This window comes from Crocodylus porosus, unplaced genomic scaffold (genome assembly GCF_001723895.1).
Source record: "Crocodylus porosus isolate Cpor-Errol unplaced genomic scaffold, CroPor_comp1, whole genome shotgun sequence".
NCBI lineage: Eukaryota > Metazoa > Chordata > Crocodylia > Crocodylidae > Crocodylus > Crocodylus porosus.
Genome location: NW_017728923.1, coordinates 12,817,500 through 12,837,562, shown reverse-complemented (window position 1 = coordinate 12,837,562; position 20,063 = coordinate 12,817,500). Strand labels below are relative to the sequence as shown.

General features: G+C 43.6%; 1 protein-coding gene across 1 annotated transcript in view; it reads left to right on the top strand.

Annotated features, from left to right (window-relative positions):
* Positions 1–20,063, top strand: part of CARHSP1 (calcium regulated heat stable protein 1) — a 60,805-nt gene that overhangs the window by 17,050 nt on the left and 23,692 nt on the right. The window contains exon 3 of the mRNA XM_019540089.1: positions 16,618–16,810. Coding sequence (XP_019395634.1) covers positions 16,638–16,810 — 173 coding nt within the window. The 5' untranslated portion in view covers positions 16,618–16,637. The remainder of the gene's footprint in view (positions 1–16,617; positions 16,811–20,063) is intronic.

Sequence of the window (20,063 nt, the reverse complement as noted above, 5' to 3'; positions counted from 1 at the left end):
GAGGGTGGGGATTAGGGCATGCTACAGCTCTGGGGAGGGAGGGAGAGAGAGAGAGAGAGAAAGAAAGATGTGGCCTTCAAGAGGAAATCAAAGCATATTATGGCTCTCCAGCCAAAATAATTGCCCGCTCCTGGTTTAGATTTTGGCTTCATTGCTGGCCTTGGGCAAGTTACTTCATCCTTTTTAGCATCTTCTTTCACTTTATAAATGGGGGAAAATAAATGAAACTGACCACACTTGAAAAGTACTTTGAGATGAGGCAGAGCAATTATATAGAGTAGAGTGAGGCTCTGTCTTCATACTGGTTTGCAGTTTCTATTTAAGTAAAGCCCAGTGACGTTTGTTAGACCTAAATAGTTGGCAAAAAGTTATTTGGAAGCTTTCAGGCACAAACAGCTTTCTTTAGGCATAGGGAGAGTCTGGTGTCTGTGTGCTCTCTTGGGTAGAATAGCAGCCTAAGCCAGTATGCAAAATGCAGGTCTATGAAAATCCATGTGTGGCAGGGAAGATCAGAGGGAATGGGAGTGAATAGGTTGGAGCCAGGTAGGTGGGGTGGGGAGGAGGGAATGTTGACCTTATGATAGAAAGTAGCTGGTAAAATGTGGAGAGGTTACCTAGTGTTATCAGATGTTAGGCAGGTCATGATGTGCCACAAATCCAATATCTATATTTAGTCCATGATTTTCTATATCTACTAGATTTATGAAGTGAAGTTTGTACGCTCGTTTACAAAAGGTATTTTGTAAATTCCTTTTGAGGATTAGAACTGAGAGATTGGAGAGAGTGGCTGGCTTGTGAGAAGTGTGCACCCACAGGTAATTGGGTATTTTTGTCTTTGATAGATATTTGGTGTGTGTTTATTCTGGTGTGCAATTGTTGTTTGGTTTCTCCCACATATTTTCCATGTGGGCATTCAGTGCATTGGATGAGATAGATGTATTACATTTCTGGAAGTGCAGCTGTAAGACCCAGGGACGGTGGGGGTTCTGTCGTGGGGTGTGGTTATTGTGGGAGTGGTGGAGATCTGCTGGCAGGTTCTACATTTCTTGTTCCAGCATTGTCAGGTTTTACATTTCTTGTTCTTGGTGGTATCGGAGGGCTTGGCTGTATACTACAGCTTTTTTTGTGTGTTTAGGGTGATTGCTGGTTCTGTGTAGATATGTATGTTAGTCCATCGGTGTCTTGTATATGGTGGTTTGTATTTCATCATTTTAGATGTTGATGATACTGTCTAAAAAGGAAATGTTGGTGCTGGAGTATTCAGGAGATAATCTGATGGGGGGATGATTATTGAATTTGTGATCGAAATCATAGGTTGCAGGCTTTTGGTCCAAATGATGAAGATGTCAACTATATATCTCTTGGTATTTGATGATGCAGTTCTTTTTCCAGGTGGGCCATAAAAAGGTTGGCATATTGTGGGGCCATTTTGGTGCCCATAGCTATACCCATGGTTTAGAGGGAGTGTTGGTTTTTGAAAGTAAAGTTGTTGTGTGTGAGGATGAAGTGTATAAGTTCAGTGATATGTTTAGGTCTGTATGCTGAGTTGTAATCTTGCTTTTGTAGATATGTAAGGCAGGCTTGGATGGCATCCTGGTATGGGGTGTTGGTATATAAGCTGGTAACAGGAGGGTATTGCTGAGAAGGTGTTTTTAAGCTTTCTTAGAAATTCTGTTGTGTCTTGGACAAAACTTGCTCTTTGGGTAACAAGTGGTTTTAGGATGGATTTTATGAAACCTTATTTCCTCAGTTAGGGTTCCATGTTTGGATATTATAGGTCTGCCTGGGTTCCCTTGTTTGTGGGTTTTAGGGAGCATGTAAAGAGTCCCTGGATTGGGTGGCAGGGGGATCAGGTTCTGTAGTTTTTCTTGTAGTTTATATGAAAATGATTTGAGGATGGTTTTAAGGTGAAAAGGAGACTAGGATCTTCCTCTAGTTTTTTGTAGTAGGTGGTCAGAGTTGTCTGTTGGCTCATTTTATGTAGTTTTCATGGTTAAGGATAATTGTAGCTCCTCCTTTGTCTGCCAATTTTTATTACTATTTGGGGGCTGGATGTTCGCAATGCTATGGCTCTTCTCTCTGAGAAGAGGTTGTTATGGTTGTATTTGTTGTTGTTGATTTATTTCATTGTTCATTCTTTCTCTGAAGCAGTCAATATAGCAGTTGAGGTTTGAATTGCATCCACTGCAAGGTGTCCAACCTTGATTTTTTTGGGAATTTCTTTTCCTCAGTGTTGTCATAGGATGTGGAAATGGGTTGGGTTGTGGAAATATTTCTTGAGACGGAGGCTGAGGGCTTTCCTTGTATCTATATACACATTTGAATGTATTTAGGTATAGCTTGGCAATACTGAGGTTTCATTATTATTATTATTGCTGTTGTTAAAACAAAATATGTATACATGCAAAAGGCCACTTTTCTTAAGCTTGTTTAATGAGGTATTAGAGAATGATGTTTGTGTCATAACACTCCATGTGTTAGATGTCACTTTTACTGTAAATTGAATCATTAGCAGTAGTTTTGAAAAGTTAGTCATAAGCAAACTAGCATCAAGGGAAACTTTGGGATGAGATGTTTCACAGTTTTTATTTGTTCAACTCATCTGTGATTTAGGAGCAAGAGCTCAGTGCTCTCAAACTACTGAGAGACTGAGCATATTGAATGCATGAATGTCTGAGTGTCTGTCTGAGGATTTACTGTAAAATTATGGACAGGAGAAAACAACTTGTCTGCCTTCCTAGAAGTGAGTAAAACCTTTGCTGGGGCAGAGAGGGTCCAGAGTGGGAGTGTTGCCACTGCACTTTTCGCCTGATGAAATGAGCAGAGGGGCTGGGGACTGTGGCCTTGTAAATAACATTACTTTCATTAATATTAGTAAGTTTTCCCTTGGTGAAAATACAAAGATATTTTTGCTCCCCTGCTGATGTAAGAGGAGGATTACAATTGGGGCATCATATTTAAAGGGTACTCTGTTAGAAATAGGGACTTGTAAAATAAATAAATACATACAAACTAGTCTCCTTCAAACATGTCATTGAAAACATCTTTATCAATCTAATCTGGTGCTGTGTGTTCTACCTGCAATTATAGCTCATTGTTCCTGTCTTTGGACATGCACACAAACTTTCAATGCTATAGCATCTTGGGGACCAATCTGAACATGCTGCTGCTTTTTGAAAGTAGTCTATCCAGGCAGTGCTGTATTCCACTTTAGAGCCTTCCCTTTGTGCACTGCTATTGCTGTATGTTGAAACACTGAAGTGTACTCATAGAAGTCTTCAAAAGATGATTTTTTGCTAGCTGTAAGGCCATATGTCCTGGAGGTAGACTGTGTTCTGTTCTGTGTGTGAAAAGGGACTGTTAATAAGCTGAGAGGCTTCCTGGAATTCATCATCCTGCCATATCCGTTTTGGCTTGTTTCACGGCCTGTCTCTTGGTCAAAAGTAAGACTAAATTTCCTCAATCTGTTACGACATTAAGAGTGAATCACTGGGAAAAATCATTTCTGCTATTTTTGGCAGAAGGTGGTTGAATGTAGGATAGGCATGAAGGATACTAGTCAGGCCGCAGTTGCATACTGTGTCCGGTTTTGGGTGCCACACTTCAAGAGGGACACAGATAATCTGGAAAGGGTTCAGAGGAGGGCCCACCCGCATGATGAGTGGTCTCCGTGAAAGACCCTATGAGGACAGGTTGAGAGATCTGGATCTCTTCAGCCTATACCAAAGACGGCTGAGGGGTGACCTTGTGGCTGCCTATACATTTATCAGGGAAGGACAGCAGGGAATTGAGGATGCACTGTTTTCCAGAGTGCCCCAGGGAGTAACTAGGAATAATGGGTGCAAACTAGCGGAGAGTAGATTTAGGTTAGACATTAGGAAGAAGTTTTTCACAATAAGGGTGGCCAGAGTCTGGAATGGGCTTCCAAGAGAGGTCACCTAACTTGGAGGTCTTCAAGAGGAGGCTTGACAATCACCTGGCTAGGGTCGCCTGACCTCAGTCCTTTTTCCTGCTGGGGGCAGGGGGTTGGACACGATGATCCAGTAGGTCGCTTCCGACTCTATAATCTATGAATCTATGATTGTATGTAGTTTAGAAATGATGATTTTATTTTCATAGTTATTATTTCATGCTTCCTCTAATTTATTTGTATAGGAAATTTGAAAATAAAAATCCATATCCCATAAAATCCTAACTGATGTGATCTGATTTGATAGATCACTTATTTACATACTGCATTTAGTGTTCCCATGTAATATGCATGTTGCACTTGTGTTTTGAAAAAAAATAACAGTATTTATCCTTTTGCAATTTTAGATGATTTCATGATCAGTTGTATGAGTCTTATGTTTTAGCTGAGAATGTTCCCACTCTTGTAAAATAAATTCATTTTAATGGAAGATAATTAGACAAAAATGTTGCAACACAAGCATGTTTAAGCCTTAGATGTCATGAAGAAGGACTCATGAGGCACCTAACTATGATTAAAGGCCTACTTAAATTGCTGGAGGGCTTACCAATTTTCACAGGTTGATTACCGTATAAAGTTCTAATTCTGTCGTAATTTTGTGGCAGCCCCACTCCTCAGCACTTATTGGCGGAGAGGCCCTGCTTCTAGGTGCAGTTTGGATAAAAGGGACGAGGGGGCAGCCACCATCATGTCTGCTGCCCTTTGTGCCTCCCCACCAATTGGCACCTTGCCCTCCTGGCAGCGAAGATTTTATTTTTATTAAGGTTTTTTGTTGATTTTTTGTGGACAACCCTGAATTTTGTGGTTTCTGCAAAATCTACGAAACTGCAGATTAAGTAGGTCCACATTTATGATCTAGATCAGTGGTTGGCAACATTTTGGGCAGAGTGCCAAAGACGCTTGCCATCTTGAGTTGTAAGATGTTGGTGTGCCAGGGCAGATGGCGGGGGAGCCATGTGGGATCTGATCCTTGTTGTGGGCAGCTTAGTCCTGGCCCCTCCTCCACTGTCTTCCCTGAGGCACGTGCCAAGCAAAATGCCTTTGCATGCCATGCTCTGGCACTTATGCCATAGGTTGCCTGCCCCTGATTATCCAAGCCGTATGGCCCAGGAGCTTATGTGATGTGCAGGGGACTAGCGGGGCATGAGTTCAAGCCTGGTGATGTTGCTGTGACAGTGGGAATTGCAGCCCTTGTAGTTTTCCAATTTTTTAGTAGACTGGCTTGTTCTGTGGCTGATAGGCCTGAGTGTTAAAAGGCTGACAGTTCAAGTCTGGGTGTGGGCAAATGATCTTAAGTCTCAGTTTATTTGTGGGAGAGGAGTCCAGGAGAGCTGGCTGTACAGTACTTTAAAGAAGCCTTATTGAGAGTTCAGAAACAAACCATCCTGATGCGCAGGAAGACTAGCGAGTATGGCAGAAGACCAGATTGGATTAGTAGGGACCTCTTCAGTAAACTAAATCACAAAATGGAAGCTTATAAGAAATGGAAACTTGGACACATAACTAGGGAGGAGTATAAGATCATTGCTTGGGCATGTAGGGATGAAGTCAGGAAGGCCAAAGTGCAATTGGAGTTGCAGCTAGCAAGGCACATAAAGGGTTTCTGCAATTTGTCAGCAACGAGAGGAGGATGAGGGAAAGTGTGTGCCCTTTACTAAATGGGGAAAGTAACCTAGTGTCAGAGGATGCAGAAAAGGCTGAAGTACTCCATGCCTTTTTCGCCTCAGTCTTCACAGGCAAGGTCAGTTCCTAGACTACTGTACCTAGCTGCACAGTTTGGGAGGAGGTGAGCAGGCAACAGTGGTGAAAGGACAGGTTGGGGACTACTTAGAAAACCTGGACATGGGGCTGTTTGGGGTGCATCTGACAGTACTGAGAGAGCTGACTGATGAGAATGCAGTGCCATTGGCCATCATCTTTGAAAACTCAAAACTGGCAATCAGGAGAGGTCCCAGACGATTGGAAAAGGGCAAACATAGTACTCATATTTAAGAAAGGAAAAAAAGGAGGATCCAGGGAACTACCAACATGTCAGCCTCACTTCAGTCCCTGGAAAAATCATGGAGCTGATCCTCAAGGAATCCATTTCTAAGCACTTGGAGTAGAAGAAGGTGACTAGGAACAGTCAGCAGGGATTCACCAGGGGCAAGTCGTGCCTGACCAACCTGATTGCCTTCTATGAGATGACTGGCTCTGTGTATGCAGGAAGACCAGTGGATGTAGTATACTTTGATTTTTAGCAAGGCTTTTGATTAGAGGTGGACTGATACATTGGTCCGGTATTGGATTGGCACCAATATAAAGAAAATTGACTATATTGGAAATCAGCCTGATGTGGCCAATAATGTGGCCAATAAATGCTTGTGCATGTGCGCAGCCTCAGCGCAGCACACAGACAGCGAGGAGCACAGCTCAGCAGCTTAGAGAGCTGTGTGCAGCTGGTAAGTCTGTTGGGGTGGAAGGGGAGGGAAGGAGCGTGGGGTGGCAGATCAACACCCCGTGCAGTGAGGGAGGGAGTGGGGCTGGGGCTGGAGCTGGCGCTCCCCAGCTGGGGCAGGGCAGGGCTCTGGTCGGAGCCGTGGCTCGTTGCTGGGGGCACAGGGTGGGGTGGCAGCTCTTGCCGCTGCACACATCCTGTGTGGGCATGGAGGGGGCGTGTGCCCCTGGATCTGCTCAGAGCACAGCAAGGTGGGCTGCCACTGCGGACTGGAGCTGGGGCTGCAGGGGCTCTTCCCAGAATGGTGGGGGGCCAGGGCTCTGCTTAGGTTGGGGGGGCTATGGCCAAATTTGGGGTGGCTGAAACCCCCTCTGTAGCCCCAACCCCCAGCGCCGGTGCTGCCTGCCATGAGCGCAGCGTGGCCCAGCCCCCACCGGGAAGAGCCCAGCACAGCCCTGGCCCCAGCCTGCAGCTCCAGCCTACCCTGCCCTGCCCTATGCAGATCCAGAGGGTATACGTGCCCCCACCCATGCCTTCCCAGGTGCATGCAGCAATGGGAGCTGCCCTCTCCTCCCCATGCCCCCTGGATAAGACATGGCTCCATCCCCTGCCCCTCCCCCGGCTGTGCAGTGCCTACCCCATCCCCTGCTCCAGCCCCACTGCTCCCTCAACGCAGGGACCTTGATCTACCCCCCTATTCCCCTTCCCTCCCCACTCACCTTCCGCCACAACAGACTTACCAGCTGGACGTAGCTGCATTAGAAATCGGTTCAGTATCAGCCAATACGCCTCCTTAAAAATCAGCTATCAGTATTTGCCCCCAAAATTTATGTTGGTGCACCCCTACTTTTGATACAGTCTCCCACAACATTCTCTCAGGCAAGCTGAGGAAATATGGGTTGGATGAATGGACTGTAAGGTGGATAGAAAACTGGATTAAGCATCGGGCTCAGAGGGTAGTAATCAATGGCTTGATGTCTAGTTGGCAGCTGGTATCAAATGGAGTGTCCCAGGGGTCAGTCCTGGGGCTGGTTTTGTTCAGTGTCTTCGTCAGTCACCTGGAAGATGGCACAGAGTGCACCCTCAGCAAGTTTGAGGATGGCACCAAGCTGGGATAGTAGTTAATATGCTGGAGGCTGGGCTAGGATTCAGATTGACCTAGAGCCTAGGTCCTAGACAAATTGGAGAAATAGACCCAAATAAATCTCATGAGGTTCAACAAGGACAAGTGCAAAGTCCTGCACTTAGGACAGAACAATCCCATACATCAGTACAGGCTGGGGGTGACTGGCTGGGCAGCAGCTCTGCAGAAAAGGACCTGGGTGTTGCAGTGGACAATAAACTGAATATGAACCAACAGTGTGTCCTTGTTGCAAAGAAGGCCAACAGCATCCTGGGCTCCATTGGTAGAAGCGTTGCCAGCAGGTCAAGGGAGGTGCTTATTCCCCTTTATTCAGCACTGGTGAGGACACATTTGGAGTACTGTGTCCACTTTTGGACCCCCCGCTACAGAAGGGATGTGGAAAAATTGGAGAAAGTCCACAGGGCAACACAAATTGTTGGAGGACTGGGGCACATAGCTTCTAAGGAGAGGATGAGGGAACTGAGCTAATTTAATTTGGAACTGAGCTAATTTAATTTGGAGAAGAGAAGACTAAGAGGGGATTTAATAGCAGCCTTCAACTACTTGAAGGGAGGTTCAGAAGAGGATGGAGCTATTCTATTCTCAGTGGTGGCAAATGACAAAACAAGGAGCAACAGTCTCAAGTTGCAGCAAGGCAATTTTAGGTTAGATATTAAGAATAATTTTCTTACTAGGAGGGTAGTAAAGCACTGGAACTGGTGACCCAGGGAGGTGGTGGAATCTTTATCCTTGAAGCTTTTTAGGACCTGGCTAGACAAAGCTTTGGCTGGGATGATCTAGTTGGGGATGGTCCTGCTTTGAGCAGGGGGTTGGGCTAGATGACCTCCTCAGTTCCCTTCCAGCCCTAATTTCCTATGATTCTGTGGTCTAGATTAGATTTTTTTTAAACAGAGGGGTTTATTTTTTCAGTCAACTCCATGAAATCTGTATCTGAAACCTTCACTTTCCTTCTGTTCCTATTGGCATTTGTATGGCACTCATCACGATAACATCTGGAACTGAACAGCAGTAAATTAAGCTTCACAACTTCATGAAGTATGGTTAAAATCAGTTATATAGTGGGGAAACTGAGCCAAAATCAAGTAATGTCATTTGCCCAAGGCCATACACAGTGATACCAGTCTTGCCAGAAACCTGATCTCCTGACTTAGTTGTGGACATTAATCCGAAGTCCATCTTTTTCTTCTTTCTATCCTTCCACTGACTGAAACAGTGCTGTCTATCCACCGCTGACTCAGTTAACATATTCAGGTACCAGCAGTGTCAGGATCAACTGGGCCATTGGCAGTCACTTTAATGAGTCACTGTAGGTAGGTTAGGGTCACAACAGATGCCTGTTTCAGTCCTAGTCATCAGGCCAACGGATGAGGTGGTTTTATGGTCAGGGTTGATGGTAGATCAGAGCCAGGAGATCCAAACAAGGCAGGGGCAGGGATTGTGGCAAGGTTGGGAGTAGGCAGGAGCAAACAGGACCAGAGCTAGATTCAGTTGAGCAAGGCAGAGGTTCAAGGAGCACACACAGGAGTGTTGTTGCTTGGGTAAATCCCACACAGTAGGAGGGATTTTATAGTCCTCCTGTCAGGGACTCCCAGTTCTCATAGATTCCTTTTAGTCGCCTGATTTCTCATCATCACTGTCCTCGAGGGAGGGACCAGGCTGGACTGGGGCTGGTGACTGACCAGCTGCCTGGTGGTGCTGTGATCTTCTTCTGCTTACTGGCTTGGTGTTTGAAGTCCAGTGGTCCTAACAAGCAGAAACCCCTGCATGCAGATCAGTGCTGGCTAACTCCATACAGCAGGGTCCATCTCGGAGTTAAAGTATCTTTTTGATTAAATATATTTTGAAAGATAATTCAAATGTAGGCATACAAATTTCAGACTCATCTTTTGAAAATGATGGTTAGATCCAACTGTATAACAAATGATTTGTTTTTTCTTGAGCCACCAGCCTCTGTAGGGATTCAGTTTGTTGGCCTGGAGGGGTATGATTTTTGCTTTGGGTGCAGGAAGAACTCAGCAAAATCTCTGAAGAGATTTGGAAAATTATGCAAAGCTATGTATTTGTCAGATAGACTTCCTTGTATGGACAAAAAATGAGTGGGTCTCAAGAGACTAGGGTTGTGCATTTACCATTTTCTTCTTGTGTGACTGTGAGCAAATTACCTGATCTCCGAACTACTATTTTCCATCCATAAAACAGAGTTAGTACTTCCTGCCGTGCAAAAGTACCATAAATATTCATTTTATGGTGCTATGAATAGAGTTATATGACGATCATAAGGAAGAGACACTTACCCGCTGCCCCCCAAAACCCTTTTTATAAAACACCAAGACAAAGCTTCTAAAGCAACCTGATGTGCAGTATATTGAGTCTTCAGGCAGCATCAGTGAGTTATCTTCAGTTATCTTGTATTCATAATGTTAACTCTAAATCTTAATAAACAAGTATTAACATTCAGTATGAACTTTTTTTCTCGCTGATAATTTTATCAGAAATAGTCATTTTGGGTCTGTTTGGAAGAACTTGATTGGGGAATTATTCCCTTATTCTGTTTGGACGTCTGACTGAATAAGGCCATTACCAGATTTCCCTCAGTCAGTGCCTCGATAAAGCAATTTATGGACTTGGATTTTAAAACCAGTCTAGGAGACCGGCAAAGCTAAAGTTAAGAACCTTACACTCCTTTGGAAACCCAAGTGATGTTGGTGTTTATCTTAGTTTTGATTGTTTAGTCCCTTCAGGGCTTTGTGTCATGTTCAGAATATTGCCATAAACTTTAGAAGGACAACTTTAAATACCTTTTCAGTAGTCTTGCTGCTGATAAGGAAATATTATCTCCTATGAACTACAAAAATATACTTAACTTGACCAAAGCACTTCTTCCCCTGTCGTCTTTGAGTGGATAAGATTGCTATTGTCACCCAGTGGTTTTGGGGTTACTGAGTTGGTATTGTTTGTAGGGCCAATTTGCCATAATATTTTTCACTTGCTGTAAGTATTTTGGAAATACTTTGTTTTTCACAGTGGAAGATTTACAGTGAAGAAGATATGTCTGAAGAAGAGCTACGGTGTTGAATTTAAGGGTGTTATTTTCGCTATATTCTTTTCTAATATATCTACTTAGTTTGTGGTTCCTAAGAGGTTAAGAGTTCAGGATTATTAGTATAGTGAAGTTAGAAGCTGGAAATGAAGAAGCCTTTTAGAGCATCATTTCCCATGTGCTTTGATTTGTTCAGCTAGGCTTGATCTTTCTGATGAGTACAGAGGCAGTGACTTTATCTGTACAGAGGCTGGGCAACATTTTAAGTGATTTTTTTTTTAGATGGGACTTTTCTACTTTGAAAAATTGACCTGCTAATGGTATCATACTTACGTGCCAATGGGTGTCCTCCTGTTTATTTCAGTAGTGATAGTATGAAAGATTTGTTCTAACAAACGTGTTTTAAAATATGAATACTATTCTGGGCTTGATCCAGGAAATTATTAATATAGCATATATAATTTTAATAAAACATGAGGTGCATTATGCAAGAAATGGAACAGAAATTTAAGGGGAAAATATATAACTTTGTGGGATTTCCCTGTAAAATCTGGTCTAGTGGGATTTAATGACATTTGAGATGTTGCCAAAGACTGAAAGCTGGGAAATTGTGTTTAGTTCTGAGACTTTGATAAGAAGAATGCAGGGAAGATTGTACCTTTATAGACTAACTAAATAGGATATATATATATATATAGAGAGAGAGAGAGAGTGCACAAGCTTTTGTGAACCCGAGTTCCTTTCTTCAGGAGCAGAGTCTTAATCATCTGGCAGTGCTTTGTAGCTCTCCTCTGCTCTGTTCCTTTTTTTCGTTCCATGGTTTTTTTGAAGTTAGACCATTGCCTTTCTTGTTGTGTGGTTGTTATGTAGAAACTGGCACATGAGGCTTTGCTTGTGATTTATGACTTCTGGGACATAATGTAACATAAATAATAGAGAGACCAGGACATGCATCTACTTTGGCCATGACTAAGAGAACAGAGTTCACATTATATTGCAAATAAGTTGGATGCCCTTGTTTGGACATTCCTCACATTTTATATTGTCAATAGTGCAGAGAGCACAGGAGTAAGATAAAGTGGAACAGTAACACTTTCTGGCACAGTTTATTTTTTTAAGTAAATATCTCTGGGGGTCATCCACTATTTTCTCATGCCCCCTCCCACCCCCACCATTTAAAACATATAGGGGAAGCGCAGAACTTAGCAGTTTGCTAGCATATGCTGCCAGAGAGGAAAAAGACTGCCTTTACAAGTAGAAGCATGTGTTTGTTTAAATGTTTGTACTGTCACTAATATGAAGGTTTGCGTCACTTTGGATGTTATTAGGATAAGAATTTCATTCGTAGAATTGTAGGCTAGAAGGGACCACATAAGGTCATCTAGTCCAACCCCTTGCTCAAGACTGGATCATCCCTGATGAAATCATCCCAGCTAAGTCTTGTTTCTTCCCGTTTTGCTTTAGGGTTTATTAGAGAATTTCTGATGTCTGAGCTACTTCTGAGGATGGACATACATTACCAATAAAAAAAATTACAGGCCTATTTAATTTTGACCCTTTCATGAGGATATCTTGACTTCTTAAGTGCAAGCTTGCCCAGAACACTTGGAAGAAAGTATAGGAAATCCTATTGCTTTGACAGTTTGTACTGATCCATGCCACATATTGAGCCCATTTGCATCAGAACTGACATTGACAAATATATAAAATTGCAGCTGTGTCTAAAGAATGCAACACTCCCTGCAAAAACCCAACAAAAAACAAACAAAAAAGCCCCAGGATAAATTTCCAACAGTGCGTTGGTGCTCTTGAGAGTAGAGTGTGAAAAGTTCAGGCTGTTGCTTAATGGAACATATCTATCCCCTCTCTTCTTTTTATTCTCTTGACACCAGGAGCAATTAAACAGAAAAGGTTTTGTTCCCTGGTGTCTTCATTTTAAAGAGGCCACTTTAATTTTATACTTTAGTTTCAACAAGAGCTAATGGGGAATGGAAACTTGTCATTGACAGCAAGAATGTTTCTCTCTCAAATGTCACCCAAAAGATTCACTACATAATTCATGAGATAACGATTGTGGGCGTCTGAGCAGGGTGAGAGTTGGGCTTCATTGTGTAGTTTGAACAATATTCTATTCCAATTAGAATAGGTTTTTAGTTTTAAATGCAACCTCCTGGGTGCACCTACATGTGAAAGTTGGGTTTTTGGTTGTAGCCGTGTTGGTTTAAGGACATAGGCAGGCAAGGTTCTTTGAGAAGATGCGATACCTTTTATTAAACCGAGTAGTTGGAAAAAAATTCTTGGCAAGCTTTCAAGTGCAGTCACCCTTCTTTAGGCATGGGGAGTCTGCTGTTTTGAGACCCTAAGAAATAAAAGAAGCTAAAAGTGTGGCAGGATGTCAGTGAAAATGTAAATAGGTAGAATTAGAAAGACAAAAGGTGAGGCAGAGAGGTGAAACAGAGGGGGGGGAAGAGAACAGGGGAAAAAAAGGCTGAAGGGAGACAGTGCAGTGATCGAGTACAAGGTAGAAAAGAGGCTGTCAGGGAGGTGCCTGGTGAATTAGATGTCAGGCAGGTTGCAGTGTGTCATAAAACCAGTGTCTACATTGAGTCCATGATTTTTTGTATCCAGTAGATTTATGAAGCGAAGTTCGCAGGCTTGTCTAGGTGTTTTTTCAAGTTCCCCGTGAGGGTTTGAACTGAGAGACTGGAGAGGAAGTGATTGTCCTGTGAGAAGTGGGCACCCACAGGCAGTTGGGTACTCTTGTCTTTGGTAGATTTTCGGTGTGCATTCATTCTGGTGCGCAGTTGTTTGGTTTCTCCAACATATTTTCCCTCGGGGCATTTGGTGTATTGGATGAGATGTATAACATTCTGGAGGTGCAGCTGTAAGATCCAGGAATGGTGATGATTCTGTTGTGGGGTGTAGTAATTGTGGGGATGGTGGAGATATTTTGGCAGGTTTTGCATTTCTTGTCTTGGCATGGTCTGGATCCATTTGTAGGTGTGGTTTGTGTCATAGGGAGTTTACTTCTGGTGATGAGGTTAGTGAGGTTTGGTCCTTGTTTGAAGGCTTGGATGAGTGGTTTTGGAAAGATCTCTTTAAGAATTAGGTCATCTTCTAATATGGGTTGTAGTTGTTTCAGGATTTTTTGTATATGTTCCAGGGAAGGGTGATATGTCATAATAATGGTGTGTGATTTGTGAGGATTTTCTTTTTATACTGCAGTAAATCTTCACATGGTATCCATGTGGCTCTTTCAAAAGTGCAATCTGTCTCTCTGGAGGAGTGTCCTTGTTGGCTGAAGGCCCTTTTGAGATTAGTGAGGAGGTGGTCACAGGTATTCTCCTCGCTGCAGATTCAGTGGTATTGGAGATCTTGGCTGTATATTACAGTTTTCTTGCTGTGTTTGGGGTGATTGCTGGTTTTGTGTAGATATGTATGTTGGTCTGTGGGTTTCTATATATGGTGGCTTGAATGTTACCAAAAAGGAAATGCTGGTGTTAGAGTATTCAAGTGATAGTCTGATGCGGGGTGATGATTGTTGAATTTTTGGTGGAAATCAGTCAGAGACTGCAGGGTTTGGATGCAGTTCTTGAGGAAGTCTTCTTCTAGGTGAGCCATAAAAAGGTTGTCATATTGTGGGGCCATCGCTCCGTGGTGTCCTGAGGTCTGTACTCTTGAGTTGTAATCTCATTCTTGTAGATATCTGATGAGACAGGCTTGGATGCCATCCTGGTGTGGGATGTTGGTGTATAAGCTTGTAACATCCATGGTGGCTAGGAGGGTATTGCTGGGAAGGTGGTCTATGTTTTTAAGTGTTCGCAGGAAATCAGTTGGATGAAACTCAGTCTTTGGGCGACTAGAGGTTTTAAGATAGATTTGATGAAGCCTGGTATTTCTTCAGTTAGGGTTCAGTGGTTTGAAATGACTGGTCTGCCAGGGTTTCCTTGCTTGTGGATTTTAGGGAGAAGGTAAAAAGTCCCTGGATTGGGTAGAGGAGGAACCATGGTCTAAGTTTTTCTTGCATTTCTGACAGAAATGATGTGATGGTGGTTTTGACCTTTGAGGAGAAAAGGAGAGTAGGATCTGCCTCTGGTTCAGGGGTGGGCAATTGTTTCATGTGGAGGGCTGCTTACTGAGTTTTGGCTAGCTATCAAGGGCCGCATGACAGGCAGCCCAGGGCAGATAAATATTAATTTTTAAAAAATTTTTTAGGGGCACTGTGGGCTGGATAGAATGGCCCGGCAGGCCATATCCAGCCCCCGGGCCGCATTTTGCCCATCCTGGCTCTAGTTTTTTATAGTAGGTGGTGTCAAAGAGTTGTCTGTTGGCTTCTTTTATGCAGTCTTCATGGTTAAGGATAACTATAGCTCCTCTTTTTATCTGCTGGTTTTATTGCTATTTGGTGGTTGTATCTTAGCGATTCTATGACACTTCTTTCTGAGAAGGAGAGGTTGTTATAGTGGTGTTTGTTGCTGAGTATTTCATTGTTCATTCTGTCTCTGAAGCAGTCAATGTAGTGATCAAGGTTTGAATTTAGGTGTCGAATCTGAGGTTTTCTGGGATTTTTTTAGTGTGGATTTTTTTTCTTCAATGTTGCCACCAGATAAATTATTTTGGTTGTAGAAACATTCCTTCAGAAAGAAGTGTCAAAAAAATTCTTCTAGCTCTCCACGCTAGTATTTTATTTGGGTGTTTTTCTGAACAGAAATTAAGGGCTTTGGAGAGGACAGATTTTTCAGCTTTGGTAAGTATGTGCATGGAGAGATTGATAATATTAGAGGCTTGATTGATTCCTTCTGTTTTGTTGGGTATGATGTTGGAGTGTTGTACAGTATTGGTGGTGTTCTTCTGAGGATTGTTTTGTGGCTCGGAAAGTTGCTCTTGTAGTAATTGGTTCCATTTCTTTTTTGGGGGTTGGATAGATTCTGTAATAAATCTTTGTAGTCTTCCTGTATATGTTGTATAATTTTTGGGGAGATATCCGGATTCATCTCTTGTAGGTGCTTGTAGCATGTGTTGATTTTCTGCTTGAGGTGATTTCTTGTGGAGTAGAGTATGTGAAGGAGATGGTCTCTACGTTTTTCTGAAGATATCCTGCAGAACTGTGCAGTGTATTTGGAGTTGCATGTGATAATGGTTAGAGGATTGTAGATGTTCAGTCCTTTGGGAATGCAGTTGTGTTCCTTGTAGAGGCTTAGAAAGTATCTGTTGCTGTTGAGATTAGCTGCTTTTTTCTTCATGTTCTGAAGTTATTAAGGTGACACAATAAACTCCAGAGCTGTTCAAGCTGAAGTCAACTGCTCCCGTGCACAGTGTCTACACTTGTGCCTGGTACAGCAGCAATTTGAGCCAGTCTCACTTTAGGTGCCTAAGTCCAAGAATGCTCAAGTGCCCCAGTTGTATAAAAGACTGGGAATTATTACCACTTCCCCTGTGTTCGGGACAAGAGGCATGGCCCCTGCTGCATTTTTGAAAGTAACAACATGGGGCTCATATTTTTAGGAAAGAAGGCTTCCAAAGCTGTGAATCCTGATCTGATGCAAGCACCAAAGACCCTGATAGGAACAGGATTTAAGATGTATGCTTATTAGTGTTTCCTGTTACCTGATTTACGTGGCAACTATGTCTACCTTGAAGGGTTTTTTCTTTTTTCAAATACAGCTTTAGGCAAGAATTTAGGGATGCACACATCCACTCTTACGCCAACTAACCTGTCAAGTGAGTCAAGCCAAATTGTACTGGTAACAAGCAGCAAGTCTATGAGACAACATGCTTCCATTGGATTTCCTAATACAGTTTGTGAGAATTGTACGATCAAAAATAGACTCACTGATGCATGACAATATCCTTGGCCCATACTTTTAGTTGTGAAGGAATGTGTCATTTCCTGCAGCCTTATGTCAGAAAGCTACATATTTTTGGCGTTAGGGTGCAGGAAATGGCACATTCCTTCACAACTAAAAGTATGGGCTTTACAAAAAAATCTCTCATGTACTAAATTAGAATATTTTTTCTCTCTGTAGATATTACTTAAGCTTCAGAAATGTCTTCTGAACCCACACCTACAGCTCCGGAGCAGTCCCCCGCTTCTCCACCGTCCCCAGGCTCTCTTCGTATTCCTGAACACCGCAGAACAAGGGACCGCTCTCCATCTCCCATGCGAGGTTACCTTATTCCCAGTCCTCTTCCAACCCGACGGACTAGGACATTTTCAGCGTGAGTATGAGAGGAACAGAAGAGGAAGAGAAAAAAATCTCCTCTTCTCATTGAATCTCTTAATAGCTGTGACCAAGTTTTTGCTTGTTTGGGCAAGCTGACCACTACAGAAGTGAAGGGGTATTAAAGAGTAGTTCTTAAAGATGCATTAGTATTTCACCATCATCCAACTCCACTTACTATTAGTTTCATTTTCTCATAAATTCTCTACAGTATGAGCCCGAAGTGCACTTTAATTTTTTTCCCTTCTGAGAAGTCCAAATGATTTTTATATTGAAAAGCATCTCCCATTCTGTGTCCAAAATCACCCAAATTCAGTTCCTCCCTGTCTACCACCCAGTGTTTGTCTCTCCAGACACTTGATCCAATGATCTCTGGAGCTGTTTGACATTCCTAGTGGCATGTCCTTCTTTGATTTCATAGATTTCATAGACATTTGTGCTGGAAGGGACCCCGGCAGATCATCGAGTCCAGCCCCCAGTCCCAGGGGCAGGAAGTCAGCAGAGATCATAGGATCCCAGCAAGATAAGCATCCAAATGTGTCTCAAAGGTTTCAAAGTGGGTGCTTGAATCACCTCTGGTGGCAGTCTGTTCCAAACCTTTGGGGGCTCGGACAGTGAAGAAGTTCTTCCTTATGTCCAGCCTGAATCAGTCACAGTGGAGTTTGTGACCGTTCGATCTTGTCATCCCTTGGGGCACTCTGGTGCCCAAAACTATAGGTTAGGAATAACTTACAAAGGCCCCAAGAAAGTTTGGTGGTAAATTGGAGCCATTTGGACCTCAGTCTAACTCTAATTTTCAGGGTAACGTAGTACAGGTGCACTGCTATATCAGTCCATATCATATCAGTACTGATAAAAGGAAAATTGACATTATTGGCAATCGGCTTTTTTTGGCTCATGTGGCTGGTAAGGTCGCAAATAAATGCTGCGTGCATGCACGCAGCTGTAGTATGCACGTGGCAATGAGTGCAGTCTGACAGCTTGGAGAGCAGTATCCGGCTGGTAAGTCTGTTGGGCAGAAGAGGTGTTTGGGTGGGGGGGGGACAGATCAAGGCCACCACGGTGAGGGAGGGAGTGGGGCTGGGGTAGGTGCTATACAGCTGGGGTGGAGTGGGGTAGGGTCAGGCACAGGACAGAGCTGCAGATTGTCCAAGGAGGGGTCCCGCCACTGCACACACCTCTGGGGGAGGCATGGGGGGCATGTGCCCCCTGCATCTGTGGATCGGGCAAGGGTAGGCTGCCACTGTAGGCTGGGTTGTAGGCTAAACCGAGCTCTTCCTGGTGGCTGGGCTGCACCAGGGCTGTGCTTGGGGCAGGCAGCAGCAGCAGCACTGGGAGGGGGGCCATGGTGGGGCTACAGCATATTTTGGGGTGGCCTTAGCCCCCCTCTTAGCCTCTTTCCCAGCACCGCTGCTGCTGCCTGCCCCTCCAGCCCCAAGTGCAGCTCCAGCCCAATTTCCTCCTGCTGGGAAGAGCTTGGCTTAGCCTCTGGCCCCAGCCCACGGTGGCAACCTGTCCTTGCCCTGCACACAGATTCGGGGGGCACATCACCCCCCATGCCTGCCTCAGGAGCATGCACAGCAATGGGAGCTGTCCCTACCCCACCTGGATGAGCCGCAGCTCTGTCCCATGTCCTGCCCTAGCTGGGCAGCTCCAGCCCCACTCCCTGCCTCTCCATGGGGGCCCTCCCTACTACCTCTTTCCCCCAACAGACTTATCAGCTGGACGCTGCTCTTTAATCTGCCATATCAGCAGTTGGATCGGTATCGGCCAATATGGCTGGCTGACAATCGGCCATTGGTATTGGCCAAGCAGATCTTTATCGTGCACCCCTATAATCTACTGCTCTACAGCTTTGCAGGCTGCTTTTTTTTAAAACCCATGCAACAGCGCTTGCACAAATTCAAGTTTTAATGGTTTCATTTGAAAGAATACATTCCCTTTCTAAGGTGTACAAGCTGTAAGCACAGTATCATTGAGTTCATTTGGATACTGAATGTCTGTATGAGGCTTTCATACACAGTTTGTGTCATGTTTTGAATTACTTGGTCCCTCATCTCCAGTGCATTCTGACTTGTACTGTTTTCTTGATCCGTGTTCCCTCTGTGCAATGCAGACCTCCTGAGCGTTTTCCCAAGACAAGACTCCTTTGGTGACCTCATGAAATAAATATTGCAGAAGCTTCTTTCCAAAGAGCTCACAAACTGGTAATTTTGGCTGAGTACCTGTGATAAAAAACAAATCTTACCAGCAGGCCACAATCCAACCCTGTTGAAAGCAATAGAAATCTTGTCATTAACTTTGAACAGCTGAAAGACATCCAGGGGTCTGCCATACAGAATAAAAAGACTGTACTTGCAAGGCTTTGTTTTTTCAACTTCTTGGTGTTTCAAGTGTTTCTGTATTTAGCCAACTTGACCTGTTTGTCCTGTGTGTTTTCCTACTGTGACGTAGTTAGCCATGTTAATCTGAAGTCTAGTAGAAGACGGTGTAGATTTGCACCTTATAGACTAACAAAAATAGATATATAGCATGAGCTTTTGTCAACTGGAGCTCACTTCATCAGTTGCAATTGCTTCCTCTTTTTAAAAGTGCTGCTGCTGCTCAGCTCATGTAAAATCTTACAGGGTAGAACACTTTCCCAAGAAGTAGAAGCCCTGGATTAAATGCTGTTCTCAGCCTGAAAAGATTCAAACCCTTATCTTTCATCTCCTTGGAGAATAGTAATCACTGTGCTACAAACTGTTTGGGATGGGAGTTTCCTGTTGAAGCTCAGCTAAGATTTGTGGGGCCAGGAAGAAAGAGCACTAAAGGGGGCCTTGATTCTGTAGCCCAGTGGGAGTGGAGCCCAAGTTCCTGCCCCTGCTTCCTGAACTGTTTATTCATTTTACAATAAATAGTCAGTTAACAAAACCCAGATCAAGCTCTTAGGCAGCCTTTGGAGCTACAAATCTGAATGGCTAATAAACACAATTTTTCCTCTTGGGCATGTTTTAAGATTCTCTTCCCCTTTTTCCCTACTCTTGGAGCTCGTGTTTCAAATATGGGATTCAGGAACAGAGCAGATTTTTCTGGGTGACTTCAGTCCATATCTAACTAATATCATACATTTCATGATGCCTGTATCCAAGCAGCGATATGAATGACTTACTGAGGGTTGGCCCTGGAGAGCCATAATCGAATCCAGCCCACAGGTCTGAAATGAGCATGTCAGAGAAACAGCAATATAGTTGAGCTTAGGAAAGCAAAAG